The 27,685-nt window shown below is 35.9% G+C and overlaps 1 protein-coding gene across 5 annotated transcripts in view; it reads right to left on the bottom strand.

The window, feature by feature from the left end:
* The window catches only part of LOC116344503 (teneurin-a), a 383,641-nt gene that overhangs the window by 175,151 nt on the left and 180,805 nt on the right, over nucleotides 1-27,685 (bottom strand). Inside the window, exon 2 of one of the 5 annotated variants that reach the window (XM_031773086.1) lies at nucleotides 9,019-10,102. The exons of the other annotated variants lie outside the window; for them this stretch is intronic. Within the exon in view, the coding sequence (XP_031628946.1) occupies nucleotides 9,019-9,161 (143 nt within the window). The 5' untranslated portion in view covers nucleotides 9,162-10,102. The remainder of the gene's footprint in view (nucleotides 1-9,018; nucleotides 10,103-27,685) is intronic. 5 annotated transcript variants of the gene reach the window in all.

The following is a 27,685-nucleotide window of genomic DNA, read 5'->3' as shown; positions in this document are numbered from 1 at the left end:
TGCTTGGTTTGTTTGCCCCTTTTTTATTCGATAATTTATTACATTTGTCACACATAGTCTCTGTTATGCCGTGTGCGCTACACGATTTGCATCTAAAAAAAGTAATACGTAAATTTCTATGATTGCAAACGAATGCCAGTGAGATGTGATGGTGCGTATGTCTATGCCATTAGTGCTAAATGCCAGGTATGTATGTAAACACCCCGCGTAGTCGTCGTCGTCGTCGTCGTTCGCATGGCCTGTTTTAATTTATTTGATTTACGATAAAATTCATCATTGTAATTCATATTAAGCGACATTACAAATGCCGAATTTAAAACAGATGAGAACCAAAAAAAGAATTTTATACACTCCGTCATTCTAGCAATTCCGTTGCTGTATGTTTCCACATTTTGTTTCTTCGTTAAAATAAAACGTAAAAAAAGGGAATCGATTTTGTACTTTATTAATTAAGTTGAAATGTTCAACCCAAGCAGCAAAGTAAGATGTGCTTGAAAACTTTCAATGAGCTAAACATTCAATTCATCGGTATCAAAGGAGAAAAGTTCGATTGAAAAAGTGTGTTCGCCTTTTGAAAGCACTTGGACATTCTTTTGAAAGTGTGCTCCAAAATCGTATAAACACACATAAGAAGTTGCAAGTGCAAGCAGAGCGAACGAAGTCTTTATCCGATTGTGAGCAACACTCGACGAAATATTAACTCTGTTTTGTATCAAATGAAAACCAATTTATGAATGCAAGCGAGTGCCACTTTTGGCATCAACAATGGGCTAGCACTGTGTATGTGTATGTGTGTGCATAGGCAATAAATACATTTTTAATGATGCATTTTAGACAATTGCATATCGAATTACATAAGCGAGTGAGTTTGCTTGCGCATTTCGAAACGCAATTCAAATTTGATTGAAATTGTGCTGTATCACGTTGTTAATTAATGAAGGCATAGTTTAGTGTTTTCCGGCGGCAATAATGATGATGACGAAAACGGCTGCAATTGCAATGACGTTCGACGTTGGTTTTTGAAGGCAAAGACAAATTGCGAATGCAATCAGAAATGGAAATATGCAAATAATCCGGGAAATGAGAACCACACCCGATTTTCATTAATTCGATTCACCCAAGCGCGCTTCATTAACGAAACCAACTCACTGGCGCCGTGAATAATCGAATCATACTATAATTTCACTCTATAAACACACACACAATACAAACAGTTTGACTCATGAATTGAACCGTTTGATTGTTAAAAAGAAAAGAAATCGTTTTGAAGAAAAAAAAGGAGCGAAAAAAAAAAACAAAAGAAAAGTGATACAAAACAGAGCCAGTGCCAGTGCCAGTGTTGCTCTTTTAAAAAGAAAAGCAATGCGTTTAGTTGAAGGTAGTTTAAGATGTGTAAATCTATGCTCGGTTCATGTTGAATGTATTTTTCAAACACAAAGTAGCACACTGCAACTGGTTCAAATGAGTTTCAGTAACTGTGTTTTAAATTTCTTTTCATCTGTTCAAATGGAATAGCGCATGATTTATATCGATGTGCTCGTGCACTAAATCATCTAAAATGCGTTGAAATGCTCCGATATACGCACTCTATAATATACAATATGATGAAGCAATGCAGATTCTCTCAAAGCGACTACATTTTAAAAAAAGTCACTACTTCGTGCTTCTTATTGAACGTTTAAACCGAAAACAACAGTAACTTCGATTAAACATTTTATTAAAGTGCATTTTACTTATTAATAGAGAGCAATAGTCGAATCGTGCCAGCTAACCAACAACAGTCACACACTTTAGTCATAATAGATGTTGCATTTTGCTATTTTCAGCGATTTAACATTAATCACAAACGCAAAAGTGCTTAAATTGTGTAGATATTGCTGAGTGAAGTGCTAAAAAATTAAATAGAAATTTATTAGTTATTAAAATAGCAGCAATAAAAAATTGGTGGCATAAAAACCGCAAAGCGATGCAAACGAGGAGGAGATTTGCAGAAAAACATGCGAATCAACGACAAATCATAAAAATTCCGTTTCGTCGGAATTCGGTTTTGTTGTTCTACTTTGTACATACTTTGATAGCGTCAAGTCAAAGTCGTCGAATCAAAATGAACGATACCGGAAAATCCATTGAATGAAAAGTCTATTCGTCGCCCGTCTTTTGAAATTATTTTACTCCAAATGGATTTTAAATTTTCAAAGCGAAATTTATCTTGTTTGCCATCGAAAACGACATCTCGACCAATATCTTTTCTCCTTTTTGGTACTCTCCGCTTTTCTCGCTCTCTCTCGTCGTTCTTTCCATCGAAATTCATGGAATGACGATAAAATTCACGTTTTTCTTTTTCGCCATTTTGTCATTTTATTCAATGCACGATTTTCCTTTGCTGCATTTCTGCTTGATTGCCTGTGCGCTGGCACATTCGGACGGATTCATTGCCGTTGGAAAAGTTTGGAAACATTAATATAGCACATATACAAAAAGAGCGAGCGAGAGCAGAAACAGAAACAAACATCAAAGCAAATGAGAATGCAGGAGAAGGGAAAAAAAGAGTTTTTCGGTTTCATAGAAACGACTAAGTTTTATTTTCTTCCGTTTTTTTGCAAACCAAAAAAGAAGAGAGGCAGCTGCAAGAAAAATGCTCCATTTGTGCGACGATCGTTGAATTTGGGTCATAAAGTTCAAAAATATTGTTGACAATTTTTGACGGATATAACTCGATACAACGACATTTTTTTTTCGTTCGCATCCATTTCGATGAAATAATTTATTCGACCATTGATCTAGACGTGACCACTTTGCTGTTTCGGTTTGTGTGTGTGTGTGTGAGGGAGAGAGAGCGAGAGAGTTTTTCTTAACTTCATGTTTTATAAAAAACAACAGCATTTTAATTTAAAATGGTAGCAGTTAAAAGCAAACAAAGAGCAAAAGTTTACAAAAAACCGCACATCGCCTTACTATTCTCTCGATGTTGCTTATTTTCCACGATTTATCACAGCGAAACATCCAATTAGTGGGGTTTTTGTTGCGAAAAGTGAGCCATGCGTCACGATGGCAACTCTCTCTCTCTATCCATCTTTCATAAGGAATCCAAAGAAAATGAAAACGACCAAAATGTGTAACATTCGATCGATAAATTCGAAATGAAAACGCTTATAAATAAAATCCGGTACGTTTGGTGGTTTGTCGGGAAATGTGTTTTGCTTCACAACATGCGCGAAATAAATAAATGATCCCGTGTTCCGAATTCGAGAGCATTTCGTGTGTTTTGTGGCTGCGAATTAAAATTTCAGCTTGTTTTCCGGGGTGTGTTTCAGGCGCGCATGACTTAAAATCGCAATTATTAGCGGATTTCGATGGCGCTAATGGTGTTTTTGGTCGATTTTTGAATGAAATTCATAAAACATGGGCACCAAAATGCGATTGTTTCTCCTTCAACACTCATACCAAATATTTACCCTTTAATATTAATTACGTCTGATTAATCTGTTCATTAAAGCGCTAATCGGCAACCGCTTTCCAGTCACTTTAATGTTTGTCTCGATCTTCAGTTTTTCGTGCTCATTAAAAATTAACGCTTACTTGATTGTTTGTGTGCATATTAAATTTTTCAAGTAAACACAATAGAACAACTTGATGATTGGATCCAATTCATTCAAACTGTACGATGACAACGGCAACCAAAACGCATTAACGTGTAGTGAGAAGAAAAAAATAATGGAAAAACACGTTGACAGGTGTATTATTGTTGCGTGAGAATAGATCCGAAGCTAATGAGCGTGAAGAGCGAAGAGATATTAGCATTAAAAGCACATTTAAGTTAATATCGTATTGAAGTGCACGCTTTAAAATACATTCCCAAGTTAGATTCTATCCGGGCTTTTAGTTTAAATCATTTGTTTAGCGCGCATCACAAGTTTTGTGTGTGTGGATAAGACGGATTTTATGGTTTGTTTATTCACCGATATGATCGACTAATCAAAGACGCATTACATTTCAAAATCATTTCTCTTTTGATTCATTCATTAAAATGAGCGCGTCACACAATACACTTACACATTTTTCAACGAATATCCAATATTTTGGATGTTTTTGTCTGTCATTTTATTCAAAAAATGTATATAAATTATGCTGGCTGTTATTTGAAATAATAATGGTTCTAATTAAATGAAAATCCTTTTACCATGAATATCGATGCGAAATTCATTGTGACACAAAGGAAACCACACATTTTCTTCGTTCATCATCATCAATTTACCGATGCTTAATTACGAACATTTGTTTTCGAAAAACAGGAACCCATTGAGCCGATTCAAACGCATAAATTGTCAACAGATGCGTATTAATCATACAGACGAACACGGCACGTAATATTTTGGGTTGTACATCAACCAAAGGAAGGCGTCGCTCTCAATATTGAAGCCATTTATTTTTGGAAGCAGTCACTTGTGTCTAATTTCTAGTACATTTTTCGATTATGATAATCATCGCTCTCTCTCTCTCTCTCTCTCTCTCTCTCTCTCTCTCTCTCTATCTCTCTCTATCTCTCGCTAGTCAAAGTGACGTACATAATTCACTCAAAAACAAGGATCTTAAATCAAAATTTCGTAATTTTAAAATGTATGTTTTATTGATAGAAAACAGAACGAAGCATTGGCTATAATTTTTATGTAGCATTCGACACAAAATCACCAAGCACAACACGCAATATGGCGTAAATCAAATGTGACGTTTGAAGAATTATTCAATCTTACGACTTCTTCGCTCGACTTGCAAAAGTGTGAAATGTCCACAAATTTTCCGTTTGCCAAAGAATTTCGAAGAGAGAGAGAGAGAGAGAGAGAGAGAGAGAGAGAAAAATGAAGCCATCAAAATGTTTTCTACTTGTTTTACGCATATATCTACATGATGTATATAAAATATTATCAAGAGAATACATGCAATCAAAATGTGTTCAACAAGATTGCGGCCCTTTTGGGCTATTGGCCGAATAACTCGCTCGCTGTGCCAATTCTGATTTGTCATTGAGCCCATGCTTATCTTGGTTTTTATTCACTAGAGACTCATTCAAAACACATATTATAACTCACTCTATCAGCCACTCTCTCTCTCTCCTTCTCCTCTCTCTTGCTCAATCTCGGCTTCTCTCAATATAAACATGAGAAGCTCCAAATCTGCATATTTCTTCTGTAAACGACCGAATAAAAAATAAAGTAACAAAATCGACAACAACAATAATAAAATCACTTTTTTATACGCAAAATGAAATAAGACGCACACTCAAATTGACGCTACTTTTCCATTTTCTTTTGATAAAACTTATTTACATGTTTGTCATATTTTCATCGCGTCTCGAACTCTGTGTCGTTTCATTTGTGTTTTATTTTGCCTACGTACATTATGGTTTTCGGCTTGACTCTTCACTGGCACTCACTTCATATTAATTTATATATTTCTATGTTCTTCTTCACGCTTTTATGCATATTTTTCGGCTTCTGTTTTTTTCTCTCTCTCTCTTCTTGACTTTTTTTTCGACACCATAACGAAGCCCATCAACAATGAATACACACAAAAAAAATAATGATCAAAGGAAAACTTTTGAGTGAATTGCCACAAAAAAGAGAATATAATAAAGATGCATACGTTGAGAGATATCGTGTGATGTGTATGAGGTGTGACTTGTTCGTGACGGCCAAAAGTATTAGTGAATTATGGGCGAGAAGAGGCGAAGTCATTGAGAGCAATCAAAATTAATCGGAAGAGAGACTGAAACATCGAACAGACAGAAATTTCGACTGAACTGCGCCAATGGCAGAAAATGTAAATCATGACTTTGTAGAATGTTATATGTCTTATCTAAACGAGGCGAAAACTCGTCGTTGATATGAGCATTTTTCTATTGAAGATGCAAGTGATTGAGGAGTGCGAAGGCTTTATTAGGAGCATTTTATGTCACTTAATTGGATTCTTCCAACTATTAATTTGTTAGAGCAGTTTGTGTCACGACAGAGATGTTTGCGACGATGTTTTTTATTCGAACATGTTGTTGAATACTACCCATATTGACAACACAAGACTGTTTCGAAAGAAACTACATACGTGCAATAAAAATCTAAGGCACTAACATATTGACTTTGAACCATATCTCGGAATCCACATTAAAGTCATGAGAATGTCCATTTTGAGCAAAGTCGATTCGAAATGAACGAACGTAGCAGATGAAAAACAAACGCCAACTGTTTTCACATTTTGAAGAGATAGAGCCGAGTCCGGAAAAATGGCATACACATACATGTATGGAGTAATCCATTCTCGGGTATGGCGAATTACATGGCTACCAAAACCGAATGCGAACAATAACATTAGAAAAAGTTATAAAAACCACACCGAAAACATCTCAATTTTATTAATAACAATAATAATGTTTGGTTCGCAGATAACAGTTTTGTATGTTCGTCAGTATGTTCGGTTGCAGTGTGCGCAATTTTTGCGCAAAGAAGACGAAAACGAAAAGAAATATCATGGATACGAAGACGAAATATTTGAAGAGATGAGGCGAACAAGAGTGAATGAGAGGGAAAAGCGATTGAATGAATGGGGAGAAAAAGCGGCGGTGGCGGCAACGACAAAACGTCGAAAAGATATTGCAAAGATCATACACCGATGGCAATCGTTGTCGACCATTCTCTCACACTCATTCAGTTGAACTATGGCAACAACTTTTATGGTGAATGTGTGTAGTAGTCGAATGGTATGTATGTGTGTGTGTGTATGGCATCCGAACATTATGTAACATGTTCTTCTGATGTGTTTTAATATCCGAAACATACATTCTTCTCAAGTTGTACTTGTACTTGGCTTCCTCGTATTCGTATTCGACACTTATTATTACGGTATTCGTTTTTTGTTGTTGTTAGCAATGGGTTTTTTTTTCATGCTGGCAATTTTTTTTTCTTCTGTCGGCATCAAACATATTCAGATTCGATTCGAATGCAGAATGTTTGGGCCAGCGAGCGAAAAGATTGAAACGAACTTTACAAATTGTGGGTTTGAGATTTTACGATGAAATGAATAACAAACTGGAAAACTGGATGAAAGCAAGTCATATCACTTGGTTTTGCCGAAAGACGGCAAAAGCATTTTGAAATGCCAAACCAACAAAATTGAATGAATGTTCTGGGAAATCGATAAAATAAAAACGGAAGCGAAAAAAGGAAGGATTCAACAATTGTTTCCTCCACCTCCCGACTGCGGATCCTTTTTTCTTTGGCCACTCTCTTTTTTTCGTTTATCTCGGCTTGCTTTTTCACTAGCCGAGAAAGTAATGTGCGATGAGCTGCTCCAAAGTAATGCTATATCGGCATTGCTCCCCCGTATTTATAGCAACAATTTTTCCTATTATTTATTTATTTATGTGTTTGCCTGTCGTCGTTGTAGCCGTACTCTTGTGGAACATGAATATTGTATGCAATGCCAATACGAAGGATTTTTATTTCGTTTCCTCCTCTCTCTCGCTTGCTCGCTGTGTATCGAGCGGTATGTCTACGAAGGTGATGGCTCCTAATAGAATAAACAACATTCTTTGTTTTGAACAATGGCATCATCAAATAAGTAAAGAATTTTTATACGTTGTTATTTAGATGATGCCAGATGACGCATTTTAGATGTGCCCATTTGTACCATACCAACATCAGAAAATATGCCAGATATTCTAAATTGACTTTTATGAAAAGTAACGCTCGATTCTGATGTTACCATCGTTTTGTGTACGGTATGAAAAAATTGATTTGCGATTCACTCGAAATCGAATATTATGCAAAAGAGTTATATATATGTTCTTTCAATTTCAAATTGAAATACTACCCATTCCGAAAAGGATCTTTTCTCTCATATCTTTTTTACGTAAGAATTCCCACACGAATACTCTTTATTCGCGACGAAAACACAAATTGAAATAGATACGCCGCCATAGTCAAAAACGTTTTCCAATTTATTATCACGAAAAAATGTTGGAGCAGCAATTTATTTATTTGAGCTATTTTCTCGAGAATGAAGAAGAAAGTTATACTTCAATAGTATTATCATTGCCTTTCCACATGCGAAGCGCCAGGCAAAATATGGCCAAACATGAAATAAAATAAAAATGAACAAAACACCGATCGACACAAAATTTCGGGATGTGTATGTGTTTGTTTCGGGTTTTATCACTGAAAATGATGTAACAATACATAACCGTTAAAAACGGAAACTTTTTCCATTAATTTTGTTTTATTGCTAGACATTGTTTCCGTTCACCCGATTCGATTCTACGCCATTTCAGATTCGAGTTTCAAAATTTGCTAACTGTTTGCTCGGTTTGTGTCTCGATCAATCTCTTTTTTATTCTCCGTTAGTTTGTTGTTTTTTTTTTCTCTCATTTTTGGCTTTAAAAACAATGGCACTCACATGAAAAACGATGCCATTAAAATCGATTAGCAAAAGCAATGGAAATTGTTTGGTTGTTTAGCAAAAATGCAGCTAGTAAAGTTTTGACCATTACTTTTCGACATGTCTGCAGTGGGCTAATTACGTGCGGATATCGATTCGCATTCATAAATTGACGGTCTAATTCGTCGATGCCAATTGTTGATGGTGAACAGAGTATGACAAATGCCATGTTCAATTGCAATTGAATTTTGATTTCAACATTTTTCAAAACATACTTTACGACAATAGATGAATAAAAAGTTGCTGATGTCGATGATGCAATGCCATGCAATCGATTGCATGGGAGAAAGCGATACAATAACAATAGGAATTGCAACAAGAAAAAAATGCAATTTCCTGACTGAACGGTTTATCGGGAATCATGTTGCAAAATGGGTTCCGATGCACGCTAGACAGCGATAAATGTATTTTATGGGTTGATAAAGAGCCAATCTAATGATGGTAGACAGACGCCGCGCGTGAATATATGCGAAATGGTTATTTTTTTTCTGTTCATTTTCAAATTTTGTTGTTGTTGGTTCGATTAATGCTTACCTTGCTGTATTCGTTTCCGTTGCGAATGGTTCTGCATAAATATTACGTACAGGTGGTACGCGTCTCGGCAACGGTGGCGGCACTGGATTATAACCGTCCATTATTGTATCACAATCCGAATATTTCATTGATTTCATCGTCATTGTGACGACGTTTTTTTTCTTCCCGTTTCCTTTATGCAATGTGACTGAATTCAATTCTTTTTTTTTATATTCGTTATCTTCTCCTCTCCGAATTGAAAACGTGCAACGTATAAATCACTCGACACGCTCTCACACAAACACACTGGAATTGCTAGCGTCCGAGATTTGTTGCATAGAAAATATAGAGTTTTCTCACTATGTGTGTGTTCGTTTTTCAGTCTGTGTTTATAACTTTTTTTTATTTTTTTAAATCCCAAGTTCACGTGAATATTTCCTGGGTACAATTATTGATTGTTCCGTGATGAATTGATGTTTCTATGGAAAAGTTGTGTTATTCAAAGTTCATGATTAAATTATGTTCTGCTTATTTTATGGATTTAAAGATGTATCTTCTCTTCTTTAACTGCACTTGATCTTATTTTCTCTCGTTTTGCTTCGTTTTGGGGGGCGATTAAGATAAATGCAATCGGGATTCCTTTGCATACGCGTTCGTGTATTTGTAATTAGTACGTTAGTACTTATTTGATATAATTGTCAATTCCATTTTCATGCAGAACAAATGTCGTTCGTGCCGGCATCATTCTATCCGGACTGCATGCAATACTCTTTATGTATTTTCACAATGAATTTTTAAAGCGAAAACAAAACGAATAGCATTGTGTTAGACACTGTAGTTGTTGGTATATCAATTATCCCACTCGATTCTTGATATTCTTCAATCGGAATCAAAACTATGCTAGGTAATGGTTAATCCTCTTAAACATTGTTCAACGTTTCGATGTGCGATTCAAACGTATTCTTCTCATGCATTATTCGTGCATTCAGCCTTTTTACCGCCTAACGATATTTATTCCGTATTCTGAATTGTGCAATGGATGAAAATAATCATCATCATTATTATTTTTATGACGACGCGATTTGGTTTCGCTCATCCGAAAATTCTGTAACAATAAAATATAATATAACAAAGACAATTCATTTAAATAACCGATGTTGAAACAACCGATGGAAAATGCCGCCACCATCGTCGAATACAAAAACGACGAAGATGACGATGATGACGAAAACAACAAAAGACAAAAACGACGATGATGTTGACATTGACGACAAAATGAAATACTTGCAAATTTTACATATCTCACTGCTATCACATCTCGACGCAAAATTCATGAAACAAATTTTGCAATTTAAGCGACAAACTTGAACTTCAGATACAAAACTGAAAAACAGCCAATTCATCGCAAAATTTGCAAACTCTACATCAAAATAACCCTTCACAACTATATCTGACTCTACATCACTCACTCTCGCTCTTTACCTCTCTGTCTCGCTGGCTCACCGTTTTGGGCAAAGAGAAATTGCAGATAGAGCGGGGTGAGAGAGAGAGAGTGAGTCAAGCACGTCTCGGCATTTCAATGTGATGGATTTACTTGGAAACTCCATTATTTATATTTAGATATTTGTCCATTGTTCTTTCAGTCAATTCTTTTCGAAAATTAACTACTGTGCACTATTCACAGTGCACACATCACAGCTATATGGAAGTATGTACCAGAAAACGACGCGGAGGAGGAGAAGAAGGAGAGGGTAATGCATTTTGATCATGTTTTGCTCTTTCTCTCTCGCACTCACCGAGACGTCGATGGATGCTTCTGGAATAAATTAACATTTAAATGGTAGATATGTGGCGCACATTGATTGAATATCAAATAACTGACTGGATTCACTTCATTCACCATATATGGGTCCCCTTTTATATGGTATACTGTACATTAGTGTGTGTGTGTGACACACACGGGTTTTTTTTTGAGCGATTGCTGATGAGACGTGCACAATACAAAATCATTGCGAAAAATCTCTATCTCTATACATCCTTCTGTCTTTTTTCTCGTTCGTTTTTTATAGTTTTAAGAGAAACATTGCCGCACACTGACCGACAAAAGACATTTTCAACCGATAGATAGAGATTTATGGTCCAATAGAAACAATTGTTCGTTCAGCGTGCACTGTGTCACAACACGAACGAAAGATTGCCCGGGCAGCGATTTTCATTTTATTGATCTTCGTGATTGGCATTGCATTTTCGATAAACTGATTTCAATGCTGCATGTGTGTGTGCACTCGCTGTGATTGAGCCAAAAATGATGTAGATCATCGGCATCATATCAGTTGGACATCGAATTCGAATGTTTTGTTTGATATGTTAAGGTCGCCGCATTCTGTATAATTAAATTTTATCATGACCACATCAAACAAATCATCCATCATTCTCTCATTCATTGTTATATTGTCTGATCTCGGGTGGCTAAAAAAAAAATTGTACTCGCTGAAATACTAGCACAAAAAACCAAATGCAACCAGCAATTTTTCTGCAAAATTTGCATTTTGCGTTGAATTTAAATAAAATTCAATGGGATTCAAGCGATGGTAAAGCCTTTTGTCTGTATCCATTATTTACTTTTTGTATGCTTTTCTTTTTCATTTCTCTATTCAGTATTCACGCGCCGTAAATTTGTATAGATTTTCGTGCCATTGAGGAAAAATTTACGAAGATCGGACGGAGCACGACATTTTCATTCGCTTTTATGGAATCACACAAGACGACAATGGCGAATAGGAGAGAGAGAAAAAGCGCGCACACACACACACCAACAAATATCGAAGTGAAATTCCTTCGATGCAACTTTTCACAAAAGTACAACCACAATAAATTCCGAAATAAGTTTTATTGGCGAACTGCATTGAAAAATTGGCGAACACAATTTTCCAATGTGAACGACCAAAAGGGCTCTCTTTATATCACTTTGCCGATTCGACCATGAGAACCAAATCTGCATATGGAATGGTTGTTCGTTTTTCGATTTTTATTGCTTTTCCACAGCATTAGATTTCAGTGTGCGCAAGCAAAAATTCATATATGCAATGACGAACAATTGCTCTTTTGGCTTTTCAGTGTCTCTCCATCTCGTTCTCACTTATTTTGCGCTCGCTCAATTGCCACACTGATTCATACTTATTACGAGAGAGGTGAACGACGAAGAAATTACTGTCGCCAGAGACAAATATGCGAAATATACGAATGTACGAAGGAAAAGTTTGCCTGCATGAACATGATCTCTTTCTCTCTGCACATATGGGTTTCTGTTTTTTCGGTTTTGCTTCTTCTTTTGTTGTCGAAACCATTGGCTTTTTCATTGTGACCAATAAAAATGTAAAAGACTTTCTGAATGAGTACTGTTGCAAAAGTTTTTCGTTTCAAGAAGCGAATTGCCATTGTAATTTAGTCGTGTGTGTTTCGTATGTACTCTTTTCTAAAGGTTCTTTTATTGTGGTCAAAATTCATGGAGGCTCCTGTTCTTCGCATTATTATAATGCAAATGGCAAAGAAAATCGTTTTGCTGCTGTTGATGCTGCTGTTGATATTCAGTCGCGTTTTTTTTTCTCTTCTTCTTCTGTGTTCTGTGCTGTTTTTGATGTTCTTTTTTTTATTGTTTCAATTTTCATGTTCGTTTTTGATCTCTTTTGTTGGTCGAACGGATGATCACGAAACGATTGTGTAAATATTATACAGGCAGATAGAGAGAGTGTGCAGATTGTGAGAGAATGAGCTCCGGTCGATCAATGAACCTCAACAGCACGACCAACCGCAATTGCATATCACAAACAATAAAATGCATTCATCGATTGTTTGTAAGAGCGAACGGAGTTCATGTCTCGTCTTCGGGAGTTTGGCACTCAATAATAATATGCCAGCATGTGTATAAACATACGGACATCGAACGAGAGAAAGGAAGAAAGAAAAAGAAAGAGCTAGATAGAGATTCTGAGTGTATTTGAATGCCAAGGCTTTGATGGATATAATCAAATTGCAATCAGATAAGCATAATTGTGTGGCAGAGAGCCGCACGTCTATCTCGGGCGAATATCTCAGGATGTAATTTCGTTTTTTTTTTTCTTCACTGGCGATGTGTGTGCAGTTTTTTTTCCGCTTGGCTCATTCGCCATGTAATAATAAAGGACGGACCAGCCCGATATCTTGACTGCACCGCGAAAGACAGAGTTCGTGCAATAATAATCAAGCGCGTTTTTGTCGATTTTGCTTTGGATGCTTCTTGCACACTAGACTCGAACACTGAACTGAACCACAACCAGAAATTACCGAGTGAATACAGTTCTTTTTTCGTGGTTACAATTGTTATGGACGAAATCAGTTTTTTTTTTTGTTGTTCATCGAAAGCCAATGCTCTGCATCTTTGTGCATCTCATCAAATGATTACATATACACACACATAAGACGAGCAAATTTCTTGCGGCTTGTGGCCACATTCTCTTTGCACTTTTTCTTTCCGAAAGCGTCAAAAGAGAAGATAAACATTTCTCAACACACAAACATTTCTTCTTTATTACGGTTTATTTTTCATGGAACGATATGAATTATGATTTTTGATATTGTCTTTTCGAAACAAAAAAAAATATATGGAAGAAATGGGGAGTTTTGCTTACGCTTGCTGTGAGCTTTGTGCACTTTATCAAGACGAAAGATCGAAAAGTTTTGAAATGAAATATATCCATCCCGAAGCATGCCAATACCGCAATGATAATGACTCGGTGGTTTCTTTTTTCTCTCTACCGAATGAGCCTGAGCGCGCATTTCAAGTTTTTTAGCTTTGTCATTTGTCTGATTGTGATACAATAGCATTTAAATTTGAATAAATTCATTCTCTTAATGAGCCGCCGGCTGTGCCTTGCGATCGTGTCGATGATAGCATATGCTTTTATGCATTTTATACCGCAAACAACAACAAAAAACCGAAAATAAAATGATTTCAACTAATCATTCTTCTCAATTCGACAGTGTTTCGACATATTGAGACGGCGGCGCGCGTAAACAAGCGCAATATTTATGATTTAATTCTCCCCCCAAAAAAACTGAAATATCATTCTGTCTTTTGAAAAGTTTTCATTTGTTTGTCATAACTCCAGCGCATGCATGTTTCATTTAATTACAGTTCTAAAGTCGTCTTCGTTACGAAAATGAAAACACAATCATGTTTATTCACTTGAATTTCTTTTGTCTGCTCATATTTTTTGAATCGAACATATTCTTTGGCCGTTTAACATATTTCAAACCACACGCTCTGCAGTGCAGTGTCTCTCTCTCTGCGCACAATTGTTGTGAACATTAGACAGACAATTTCTCTGTCTGTCTTAATAATTGAGTGAATAACGAACTAATGAAAACATCGATTCGGCATCGCTTCTTGTTTGCTGGTGCGCTTTACATCGTTCTCGAATCGGTTGAGTGTCAGCAATGTACGATGTGCTTGTATTTAATAATTCAAATTGTATGGAATTGGATAGGCAAGCGAGTGTCAAAACTCTGACTATGATCGACGACGATTTCAATTTACATTCAGTGTTACGATTTGCATAAGCATATGTGTCGGTATGTGTATGTATTGTTGCAATGAAATGCAAAGAAAAACAGTTCATTTGTGGAATTAACTTGAGTTTTATTGTGCACAATCGAAGCAATAATTCAAGCGAACGAGCTTGAAAGTTTCTCTCCTTTTCGCTCTGTCTCATTCAAGTGCATTGAAAATAACAATTGATTGTAAAGTCGTGATGATTATCGGTTCATTCATAAAACGGATGAGACAGAAAACAAATGCCAAGCATATTTTAAAACGCCAATGAATAAATTGAATTTCGTTTATAATTCGATGAATAAAACGAAGAAAATTGAATTTCGATGATGCCGAAGAGAGATGTAAATGCCCCATACTCTGTACCGTACTCAATTTATGACTACATAAATTTATTTACATTCAAAACCGAAGCGCAATGAAGAAGATTCGGTATCTGTTTATGTGTGTCTGTCTCTGTTTGAAGAAGTAGAGAGGGGAAGGGAAGGGGCAGAGAGAGAGAGTGTGAACAGTGCAAATAGTTGGGCATTGTGTAAAAGTGACTTATTGTTGAAATTGCTGCCATTGGTTGCTGTTGCTTTCTACCGCACTGAAAACAGACATTGAGATTCGATTATGTTTTTAACGGTGGCGTCAATGAGAAAGCACATCAACTTTATATACCGTATATGCTTGTATGCATGTGATCTGTATGTGTGATTATTCACCATTCTGTCAATGCGAAAGACTCTATTTGTACCATTGTCACCAGACTTTTAAATAGAGGCAATCGTTTTGTACTGCTTATTTTCACTGTCTCTCTTCTTCGTTTCGTCTCCGTTTGGTGCAACACGGCATTGTTTGTGCAGATGAATTAAATTGGAATAGCGCTCTTTAAGCGCTCTCACTTACATGATGGATTCATTTTCATTTAGTTCACTTCCCCCCCCCCCCACTCGCTCTCTGTGCCGTTGTTTCTTTTGTGCACTTTCCTTACGGTAATGTCGAGTGCCAAGAGCAAATGAGGACTGCATTCAATGGCTCAATCGCTCAATGTCAATGGCAAATGTGCGGCAACGTGAACCGACCAATATGTATGCAAAAGGATAATCGAAAAGTGAAAATGTAAATAATTGGTGTGGATCGAAAAGGTGAAGTGCAAATACACATCGTGCGCTCGGCGAACAAACGATTACAATGAAACTGTGAAAACCGAGATGGAATAAGAATAAGAATGGACGAATAAAGAAGAAAAAAAACGAACGAAGAATGAAAAAGATGGTTCGCCTAAAAAGAACGCATAAAAACCAGATGCTGTGAACGAGTGTCAAATTGAAATCGAAAATTGAAGTAGCCGGGGCTGCTGTACGCTGGCTGCCGTCGATAAAAGGAAAATGTATTTCACCAATGAAAGAAAGTTAAATAAAATTGACAAATAAAGATGGAAACGAGAATGAAATTGAATGAAACGACGAACAAAAGCGACTATTTGGCAATTCTATTTAAACTTTAACGAATCGCAAAAACGAGAAAAGCAAAAAATAATTTCCATCAATATACATTGCGAATGCTGAGTCATATCGACGTGTGATCAGTAGGCAAATGGAATTAAATTCATTAAAATAAAAAAAAGAATTCGTTTTCAAAAGTCAAATGTGCAAGAGATTGAATTCAAAATTTAGTGATGTCGCAACTCCACAGGATGCATACAATTCGCATGAATCATAAGTCATTCACGAAATGAGCAGTAAACCAGCGCGAATAATGTGACATGCACTTCATATAAATGTATAATAATTTTCGGGATTTTAATAAAATTAATTAAATTATTCTCAATTCTGTGTTCCATGGTGTCTTTTATTACGAAATTTGTCTTTCTACTTTACAGTTCCTTTCTGTCGCGAAGCATGTCAACTATAGCGAAGAAAAAAGCGCAAGCAGCAGAAAAAGAGGAATATGCCAAACTGTAAATCTGTATTATTCATATCTTTCAAAATTTGTGAATCGTTTATCTTGTAAATTAGACGCTGTTTGTGAACATGGTCGTGTTATCATGCACAATCGTGTCAAGTTACTGTATAATTGTTCTTTCCGTTCATCAACACATTCTTCTCTCCTTGAAATTGTAATAAAATTCATTACGATTTGCTGCTGCAGCAGCCACCATACACCATAAAGTAATCATTATTATAATGTGGTGTGTTCGTGCGTGGACTGGAATTTGGTGTGTATGTGCAATTTAATGTGCTAAACGCGCACGCGGTCGCGATGATGAAAATGCATGAAATCATCGCATGAAGGTCTCTGAGTATAAATTTTTGATTCGATGCGAATGTGTGGCACATATACCGTTCGCGCGTGCACTACCCATCCAGATGCACATGCAAATAATGCAAATTTTCATCTTATTCAAATGAAAGTTGAGTGGTTGTCGTCGTCGCCATCGTCTGATGTCGCTGTTAAACAAATTTTTTACTTTATCCGTACGCGAATTATTCGTTTTACGTTCACTGTGAACGACGCTTTTTTTCACCATCTCTCACTCAAAATTCGTATTTGTTCAAAAGTTCAAGTAAAATGCACTTTCATCACATCGTTTAATTCGTGCGATGCTTTTCCTTTTGCGCGGTTTTCATTGACATTGTGGTGGTTTTCACGTTTTTATAGCCCCAAGTACATGTGAAAAAGCGTAATATGTCTTTTACCTTTGCAAAAATGCATGCACTTAAGCGTATGAACCAAGACAAACATCAGTTTTTTTTTTGCTTTTTAATTTTTCTCCGTTTTTTTTTTCACTTGAAAAACAAAAAGAAAAGAGTGCAGAAAAATGGAATAGAAAACTGTGATGAAATTGAATTATCCTTATCTTTTCACTTTAGCCGCTACATTATAAATGAACGTGTGGATGTTTGTAAGACACAGAGAGAGAGAGAGAGGGAGAGAAAAGGAGTATCTATGTGACTCAATGCACTTTCAGCAAAGCCACACATAATAAAAATAATAAGGATTATTTTATGAGCGCGTGAGCGTTGAATAAAAGAAAATATGAATTTGATGCTCAAGTAGATTTCAACAAACATTATACGGGCGAGTTTTTATTTTTTGTTTCGGTTGTGCGCATGCTACGATGTCAACTGCGAATATGCTTTAATATTTTATAGCTTAGTTATTATTACTTTGCAACTAAAACAAGGAAATTACGAAATGGCTTTTCTCTCTCTCTCTCTCTCCCTTTTCCCTATTTCACTTTTTTATTTGTCGACCCGGTTTTTCGCTTCGATACCACAAGCTTAACGAAACAACATAGAAAAAGCAAAAATTGTTGAGAATTACCAAGTGCAAAGGGTTTTTTCGACATTGTGTTGACGAAATTACGCCCGACGAAAAGAAAGCTGAAAGCATATTCGATTGCCGAGAAGTATGGAAAAAGAGTGATTGCAGTTTTAAGTTTTGCAAAACACAATCGACCTTTGCACATCGTGCACACATACATTAACTCACAACCCAAACTTTTAATCTGTCTTCAAGTTGCTTTTGCATATAAAACACGTTAGAAGATACAAATTTTGTGATTCTTTGAATGATGTCATACAAATGGAGGGACGCTTTCGAACAGTTTTCGACTTTTTTCCATTTGGAAAAGAAAAAAACATATAGAGTCAAAAGTATATGCTTGGGTGACGACGACTGCGATGGCAACAGCATCGATGATGTTCATCTCGAGATGAACGAATGTACGGGCTAATATAAATTGCATCTTTATAATTTAACACGTGCAAACGCTATGGCATCCAATACACACATCACTTCTTCGTGTCTCCACGAAATGCTGCAGTGTCGAGAAGCGCAATAGAAATGTACATGTGTCAGTTTTCAATGATTCAATGTCGCATAAACTTAAGAGTTAAATAACTTTCCATACGTATGGAGATGTACTCATCCATTTGACGATAACAACAATAACAACGGCGGCAGTGGCACCATCAACCTCGACGATGGCGTCTCTGCAGACTCTTATTTGTGCTTGACTCGGTGAGATAATGACAATGGCAAAACGGAACGACTTCAAAATAAAAAAAAAATAGACAAGAATGATAGTTGAGCGAAATAAAGTGCACACATGAAGCGCCAGAGCACGAGCACATTCAATTTTCAATGAAGCGCAAAAATGCTCGTTCATTCCGACAAGAAAAATGTCAAGGAGCGCGCACACGAACATCAGACACACGGCGGGGGTACATTGTCGTTCACCATAGATAGATATATATCGGAGCAACAAAAAAAAGTGGGCATTTAAGTTAAGAGAGCGAACGCTTGCATACACTATATATACGCTATTCGTTTGAGAATTTTAGTGCTCTTCGCTCCATTTTCTTTTCTTGTGTGTTTAATGTTAGATATGACACTTAATGATCTTTGCAGCGCTACAACTTTTGTTTCCGAATCCGAGTCGCACGTTCCACTTCATTGGAATGGTGAAAGGGAAAAAGCATTTTTCGCACAGGAACGTTAGTTTGTTCGCTTTTTCTCTTTGTCATGTCCCTTTGGCATTTCCCTAATTAATTTGCTTTGGGAAACTTTTTTACCATAAAATTACCTATTTTAAAATTGAATACGATGTGACATCGACACACAGCAGCACACTGGAAAAATAACCGAAATTAGATTGTAAGAGAGTTTTGGCACTCCATTGAAAATGTGTACAGCTCGTCGAACAAATACAAATTTAAATTGCATTTTGCGAGATACATTCCCGCCATCTCTTGAACTATTTTGCTTTGGCCAAAGTATGAGCATCACCGTCTATAATCTGCTTTTTGACTTTATTCTTTTTTTTGTTTGAAAAAAAAACCTTCTGAATGCGATGTTGCAGCAAAGACCGGTGAAGGGACATTCTTATATTGGAATCCTTGACGCTTGAATGCATTCGCCAAATGCTTATGAAATAATCGGATTATTCGATATATTTTCGTCGTCGGAATATTTTCCCCGGGAAATGTCGAGAATTCATTCATTTCGATATAGAGATGCAATGATAAACCGGTAGAAACCGGTAAAAGGGCGTCGAGTGTGGAAGCGCAATTTTAGTTTCACATTGCTTTGCATGAGCATCGAACCACAACGAAAAACGACGAAAATATTTCAGTTAGATCGATCTTTGAAATGCATTACAATCCATCCGGGAGATGTTTGCTGCTGGTGGAAAGAACTTATTTCATGATACACATTTTCCGTCTGCATAAACACCGATAAAAATGAAATGATGCTGAAACAATGACAACCGCCATCGTTTATTAAGATTATGTCTTCGAAATCCATCGAACAATGAACTGAAAGCACTTTTTTTTGGTTTTCCCATTTCTTTTTCACTATCAAATATCGATTTTTGTTTATCCCAATTGAGATGAGTAACGGACTAGGGAAATAATAATAATAATAAATAGGAGAGCAACAGTGCAATGCCGATGACATGAAGTGGCATAATGCGCTTTCACAAGCAGTTTGTGTCGCGCGTTGTTGGTGGTGCCCAAAACAAAAACAAAAATAAAATTTTGAACGACAGTGTGGAGTTGATGTGCATACGTCAAAGTTTTTGTGCATCACACAAAACCTCAATCAATGCATTTCCATCACAAAGAGCAATGCAAACCGCTTCAAAATTGGTTTTTATGCGACGAGCGATGAAAACAACATAACTCGCTAAAATGAAACGAAAAACAAGAGACCAACCAACTTTAAAATAAAAAAATAAAATGGATTTTGCATAGAGACCGCTTTGTGTCAACTGAATAGATGTCAATAGTTAATCTAATCGCGATGAAGCACTTTTCAACCTGAAATAAACACTGTGTGTGCTGCACTTTTTCTTCGACAGCTTTTTTCCCTCGTTTTATTCTTTTTTACTCACTATCTCTCGCAAAAATACCAAATGAAATGGTTTCTGCTTCATCGAACTCAACGTCACAGAATATAAATATATATATGCAAAAACCGTCGGAGACAATAATTTATGTAGAGATAGAGAGAGAGAGAGAGCGAAAGCCAGTGAGACAAAAAATGCTATATGAAAAATGCCAACATCGAGTAGCGACGATATTTTAAAATTTTATATTCAAAATATGGGATGAAATATCGATTTGGCTGGCTGAGATGTTTGTAGTTGTAAGCATTATGTCGCATATATAAAACGCATATTGCGATTGCGGTCGAATTGAACGCGAAATGCAATAAATGAAGAGAAAAACGGTTTAGCCTTTGTGATGCATGCATCTGCTGAATACACACGTGTCTGTGTGTAATGCGCATATATATATTTTCAATGCTAGGACTTCACTAACACACTTTGTGTTTCTTGCATTGGCAAAGTCTACAATCAAGAGAATCGACCCGCCACATAAGCTGTGTATGCATATATATTGAATATTTTAGTTGGGCGTTTTCCTTTTAAGTATGCTTGATGCACACCGAAAGCGACGAATCAATGGCAAACAGCATATTGGAAGGAATTTACCAAGTCGCGTGCATTTTCATCATCAGTTGGCCAATGCTACCAATTTTTTGATGGTTACGTGCAGGTAATCTTGCATTAGCATCGCACCAAACACTGTAAATACGGCAAAAAATTGAAAACACTTTCGGTTGAATTTGTGCAGCTATATCGACTTCTGGGATCTCAATTAGTGTGTACATTGTGTTTATTAATTGAAATACACCAGAGAAACATGCAATTTGAGAAGCTACCACCGTTGCATTTCATAGATAGCAAAGAAATGACGAAGAAAAAAGCGACATTGTTTCATTTTGTAATTCAGTAAAATCGATTCAAATGTTAGCATCTTGATAATAAATTTTGTTACACCTTCTTGCAGCATAAATTCAATGCAAACGGTTTCAGTTCTTCTACAAAATCATAAACAAACTTTTTGATTTACTGCGCAACCCGATTCGAAATTTGCCTACAGCCACTTTGGTTGAAATTTTGGAACAAAAACTATCACCATGTATAACAATGTAATATGCAAAAGACGTCAAAAATGATTTAAAATCTATTTTGGCTTTGCCAAAATTGCATCATAATTTCGTTAGGATTTTTTATGTGTGCGTGTGTGTGTGTGTCGAAAATCACAAGTAGAAAAACCGCGTGTACAGCTCAAAACTTTCTCCATATCGAGTCGAGTAAATTGAATTGGAGTTTGGACACTATCTGCATGAGACGAATGATTGAACGACAGAGACAGACGACTTTAATTAAATGATAATAACAACAATGAAACACGATGAGATAGAGATAGGGCTTAACCAAAATCATCGAATATACAGATTCAAATCATCGGCAGTCTCTCTCTCTCTTTCTCTTGTCACTTGCTTGTACAATTTTGACGAGTGTCTGTGGCAAACGTAATAAAACTTTAAATGCGAAACAAAAGTTCTTCCTTTGCATCAACATCAAATTCAAAATTGTTTCGGACCCTCGACACACTCTATTTCTCTTTTGCCCGTCTCTGTCTATCGCATTTATAATGGACAAATTATGCATGCGAACGATGAAAACTTTAATAAATTGAATAATTCGATGAAGTTTGCAAGAGTGAAAATGATATTTCAGTTTGGTGGAGCCAAACTGGGCGGCACAACGTCCAACACCAACAAAAAAAATGTCGAGAGAATGAACCAAGAGATGAGATGAGATGAGACCGAGTGAAGCTTATCATTTACACTCGAAACGTATGCAATATTGTATATAGCACAGTGACATCAAATAGAATTCTCGAAATTCTAAATTGAATAATTTCATGCATATAAATTTTATTAAAGTGTACACATGTTAAATTCTACAAGAGAGAGGACGAGAGACTGGGTATTTAAATCGAGTTTTGAATTTACATCCACCGATTCAGATAGATAGTGTGGGTGTGTGTGTGCGAGTGAGGTGCTGTGCAATGAATTGTTACGTGCAGTTGTGACTTTGAATTGTATAGCAATCAAAGTGTGCACCACAAAAGCATATGGCCCATTTTGGGGATCTACACGAATTCGTATGAATGCAAAATGTATAATTGAAATAAGCGCAGAGCAGTGGTGCACAACCGAAACGGGACAAATAATGGAGAGTTAATTGTATCAAAGAGTAGAATTCATAAATGAAATGTACGACAGTCAAATTGTTCGGCAACGTGATATAATTCAATATTAATATCTGAATTGATTGACCAAGCGATTTTCAACGAAATACACTATAATATGCATAACTCTCTCACTATCTCTCACTCTCCGTTCGGCGGTTCACTACCATTTTGATTTTGAATTTGTGCTATGCGTACTTCAAATGAACTCAAGTAATATTCGATGTGTGTACAAAAGCATTATCAAGCAATTTATTAACTTGCGTTTGCTATAATAAGTATTCAGTTTTCAACATTCCAGGCCGGTTTTATGATATTCGGGGCCCAAAAAACGATATGGACCTTTACTTTGTTCAATTGGGAAACCCAGGCGCTAGAAATACATTTGGTGAATTCCTCGACGGGCCATTTTGATGACATTTGAGATAGACTTCTAATTTCTAAAAAAAAAAACATATAAAAAGTAGGTCGTGGTTTTTTGGTACGAGAAAACCGAATTTGGCGTTAGTTTTGCGATACGACCAATTTCCCTTGTGGAAATATTTCGACTTCATATTCGACTATAAATTGACTAATTTGGGACAAAAATGGCTGATATTTCAGCCAGCTAAAGTTAACTATAAGTGAATATATGCGTCTTCATGTAACTTGAGTTGAGGAATATCGATTGTAATCATAGTTGATGAATGATCATAGATCATTGAACTACGGTTAACTATAAGTATATGAAATTGACTTTTGTCAACTGTGTTGACTATAATCACTTTTAATTAACTCTGAAACAGAACCGACTATATTCGATTTCAATCACCTATTGGTAATTTTAACCGAATAAAACTGATTAAAATTCACTTAATTTATAGACAGTCAGTCATTTTTTTCACAAGGAAAAAATGTGGATTATGTATGGGAGCCATATTCTCAATTCTCAAAATTGGCATACAAGCTTGTATTGGTAAAAAATTAAGAAAAAATATCGTTCGATTCGGTATTTTATCTATCTTATGCGAGGAGACTATCAAACATGTAGTTATTTGTGGTTAAAATTTCATATTTCATACATCTAGACATTTTTGTGAAAATCGAATTTTGGTACATTTGGCCGAATTTTTGGTGGAATGGCCATTGAAAACAATTTGCTCTTGTGTTGTTCCCAAAACACCGAAATCAGATGATGAAATAGTGGAAGAAAAACTTGGATTACTGATTTTCACCATACATATAATTTTTGATGCAAATATTAAATTTGGCAACAACTTTGTTTGCAGGTAAACTGCTCTTATTTGTATCGCATCATCATCAGATATGGGCAATACAAATGGAATACTTATCAAGTGAACAACACTACCAATGACCGTACTGCTTGAATTAAAATTCCTAAGAATTGGCACAACTACGCAAAAAAATTCTATTAATAATTGTCGACGCATCAATAAAAAAAATTTTTAAGTTAATATGTGATCACACCCGGTATTACGACTGACATTTTTAGTCCGAATTCTATGACAACGCCATCTCTTGTTTCCCATCTGTATAAAGTATATATGACATTACCAAGCGGTTCTATCAGTTCAATGTTGGACCGAATAATAGCTGTCATTTTCTTGTTTACATTTTGCAAATTTGAAATTTGTCGTACCTGTTTTGTGTAACATGCTATTTTTTAAAAAAGAATTAAAATGAATATTTGCATATACATCCAAAATGTATATTTCTGAGCATTTCATCACAAATATTTAAAATATTTGTATATTTTTAAATAAATATTGTAGTAAATTGAAGTGAAATTTTCAGCAAAGAAACAGCTATATACATGTAACCAAAGATGGCGTTCGCGGGTACTACCTATATTGTGGAAAAAGTTCAAATATTATATGCACAAATTGTTTGAACCAAGTGAGTAGTTGTTGTTACCTGTATTCTTTTCTAAGATTTTTTTTGTTCAAACAAACATCTTAGTAGCCGTGACACACAGCTATGCTACTAATTGTAACGCAAGCTTAAACGCAAGCGTAAGCCAAGCGTAAGCGCGATAATGTTATAATAGTGGAGTAGTTCTACTCTAGACTCAAGCATAATTGGTTGGCCTTTTATTATTTACATGGCGAGTTTTTTTTTTTGGCAAAAGAAGTAGCATTAGAGTAAATGTCAAGTCAAGTTTAAATATTGAAATGGCTGCATATGGAGAGATAATAATATTGGGGAAAAGAATTCTTAAGCGGCTAAAAAGTTGATAAAATATGGCATCTTTGTATTGACTTTATTTTTTTTTGGGCCACCCTAGTGCACATTGACGGCTGTTCAACGGATAGATACCGAAATACGCACCAGATGATACGCAAATCTAGCAAACATTTCAAAACGCACTTAAATCGTTAAATTAAACAAAAATGGACTCGATTTCTCTCTTTATCTTTCTTTCTTCTCATTTGCTTCATCATTCACATTGTTTTGCATCTTAAATGGTCATATGCATTTGTCGTGGCCTTAATTTTTTTTATTTGGTTTGATGTTTCTGCATAATTGAGTATCAAGTTTTCGGATGCACACTCAAATCGAAATGTTTTTCATTGATAACGTTAAAATTTTCATAATATTCATGCTGAGAAATGATTCCGATAAAAAATGTTTATCGGAAAAGTATTGGTTTAAAGCCTTTAAACAACACTAATTGCCCGGGCTTCATTAAAACGCAGACCGAAGAAGTCTGACAAAAAAGTATCAACAAACAAGAAACATATGCGTTTCATTTTAGCATTTTAAAGTGATGTTTTTCATCGTCCTGAAGTGCTTGCTCATTGTCTGTGTTTACTCATATATAGTGTTTTTTTCCCAGCGCTACGCTTCAAATAGCAAATGTATACACATCCATATGAGCGTTGTAGAGATAAAATGACCAACTGTCTGTAGCATTTTGTGCAATATTTCGGCTATAAAACCAACTGTTCCTTCACTCTCTGCTCTGCTCTGCTGCGCTCTTTCGGGGAAATTGATGCAATTTCGAAACGCTTTACATCGTTGTTCGGCTTGTTGTTTATAGCATGTTTTATGTGTTCAATTTAAATGTGTTTTATATCGCTTCATATGAATGTGTAGTTAGTTGTATTTTTTTCCGTAGCCCAAAATAGTGTGATTTTAAAAGCGTATGGACATGAATGTGGTCAGTTATTGAAATTTTTTGCGAGTTTGCTCTTAAAATTGTCATGAAAAATTACACAAAATGTTGTCAGTCAATGCATCATTTTGTGTGTGTGTGGGCAATATAAAATTCACGGTTGAAGAAACGATTATCAACACGGCTCGCTGAATTTTTTTAATACATTTTTTTCCTCTTCAAAATCCGTATTATTGACATTTTGTATTAAAATTTTTATAAAATTTAAAAACCATTGATGCAGAACTATAGATAAACAAAAATATTTCATCGAAAATACTTCTTATCTTTCGCTCCTTCCATTACTTTATGCATGGTGTGCGTATCGGTGAAGAGAGTCACTCTCTGAGAGTGAGAGAGGAAAAAGGAATCTGTGCGTTAATTTAACGCTATCACATTTCTTTAACGACAAAACGCGAAATATAGACTTTTCCCAACAGAATTATTCAATTCCAACGGAGCGCCCATTAAATCGATGGCTCTTTGTGGGTAATGTGATCCGTTTTGTGTTTTTTCTTTCGTTCTTGGTATTTGCGGATGGATAAGGATTCAATGTGCGTACATTTGTTTTGTCGTACATGGATGTGGTCATATAAATTTTCCAATGATTTTTATGCTTGTTAATTTTTGGTTGTGTTACATTTCGAAATTACGACTTCATAAAATTACACTGCAAATGTTTCGGAACACACATACACACTCATACATAGAGGCTTTGTGCCAAAAAAATAGTGTGCGCATACGTGTTGTTTAGTATTGCAGTGCTATTTACCGCAAACGCCAGTAATATAGGGTTGATTTAATAGCTAAGATTATTTTCATTTATGGTTTCCCTTTTTTTGCCCGTCTTACTCCGGGCTCGGTGTGCGCGCATCATCAACACGTTACAATGGTATTCGATTGTTGTTGGATCTAGGATTTGCTGTATATAAAATACCATTGCCATTTTCCATGAATAAAACCATACACTTCGGTGACTAAGTAAATTGTAATTTACTCAGTGAGCAATAAAACCGTGTTTGTTCACTGAGTCATACGTCGATATCGAGCACTTTAAGTGGTTTACAGCCCAAACTATGCGCGGTCGCATATTTCGTCAATTTACTTGCTCAAAGCCAAACTGGCCCGAGTCTCGATTTCATCGGTGAGTATGATGGAGTGGTGGATAGAGGACTCTCAGCACTTGGCGAATGGAATAAAAGAGACAAAATTTTATGTAATAAAACATCGCAATCCGAAGTGAAAACACGCCATTTGTGTATGTGTGTTAGAGTGTATTTTTTTCCACTTCAATTAAGTTACGTTTGTCTTAAGCGTTCTCAAAGGACAACCAAAAACCATTCGTTCCCTCGCACAACCACCATTTCTTATCGCTCGCATTTTTACCGCCAATGGTTTTTCGGTCGCTCTTTTTTCCATCATCGTAGCCGTCGTCAATTTACCTTTTCATTTAATGCTGGCTTTTGCCTTTCTCATTCTGTCACTTATTTTTCTCTTTCATTCCTTCCATTTTTATCGCGTGTCTCGAAGATTTCTGAACCAACTATAGCATTGTCTTTTTTGTTTGTGTGTTTCTTGACGATTTCGACGCGTTCAACAAACACCTTCCGAAATGACAACCAAAACAGAGGCAATCAATGATGTGACAAAATGAAGTTTTCTACTTTCTTCGCATTATGTTTTCGGTGCGATCGTTAACTACTTTCATTATACTTAATTTTATCCAGTGTGGAATCCACAGTGTGGATGACTCAATTTGATTATATTTTAGTATTAAAACCAAATGAACGAAAATTGTGCGGCGTCTTTTGATATTAATTGGAAGAAATGCAGCGTTAGACT

This window comes from Contarinia nasturtii, unplaced genomic scaffold (assembly GCF_009176525.2).
Source record: "Contarinia nasturtii isolate CC-2019 unplaced genomic scaffold, AAFC_CNas_1.1 Cnas_scaffold_1037, whole genome shotgun sequence".
NCBI lineage: Eukaryota > Metazoa > Arthropoda > Insecta > Diptera > Cecidomyiidae > Contarinia > Contarinia nasturtii.
This window is presented reverse-complemented; position numbering and strand designations above follow the sequence as displayed.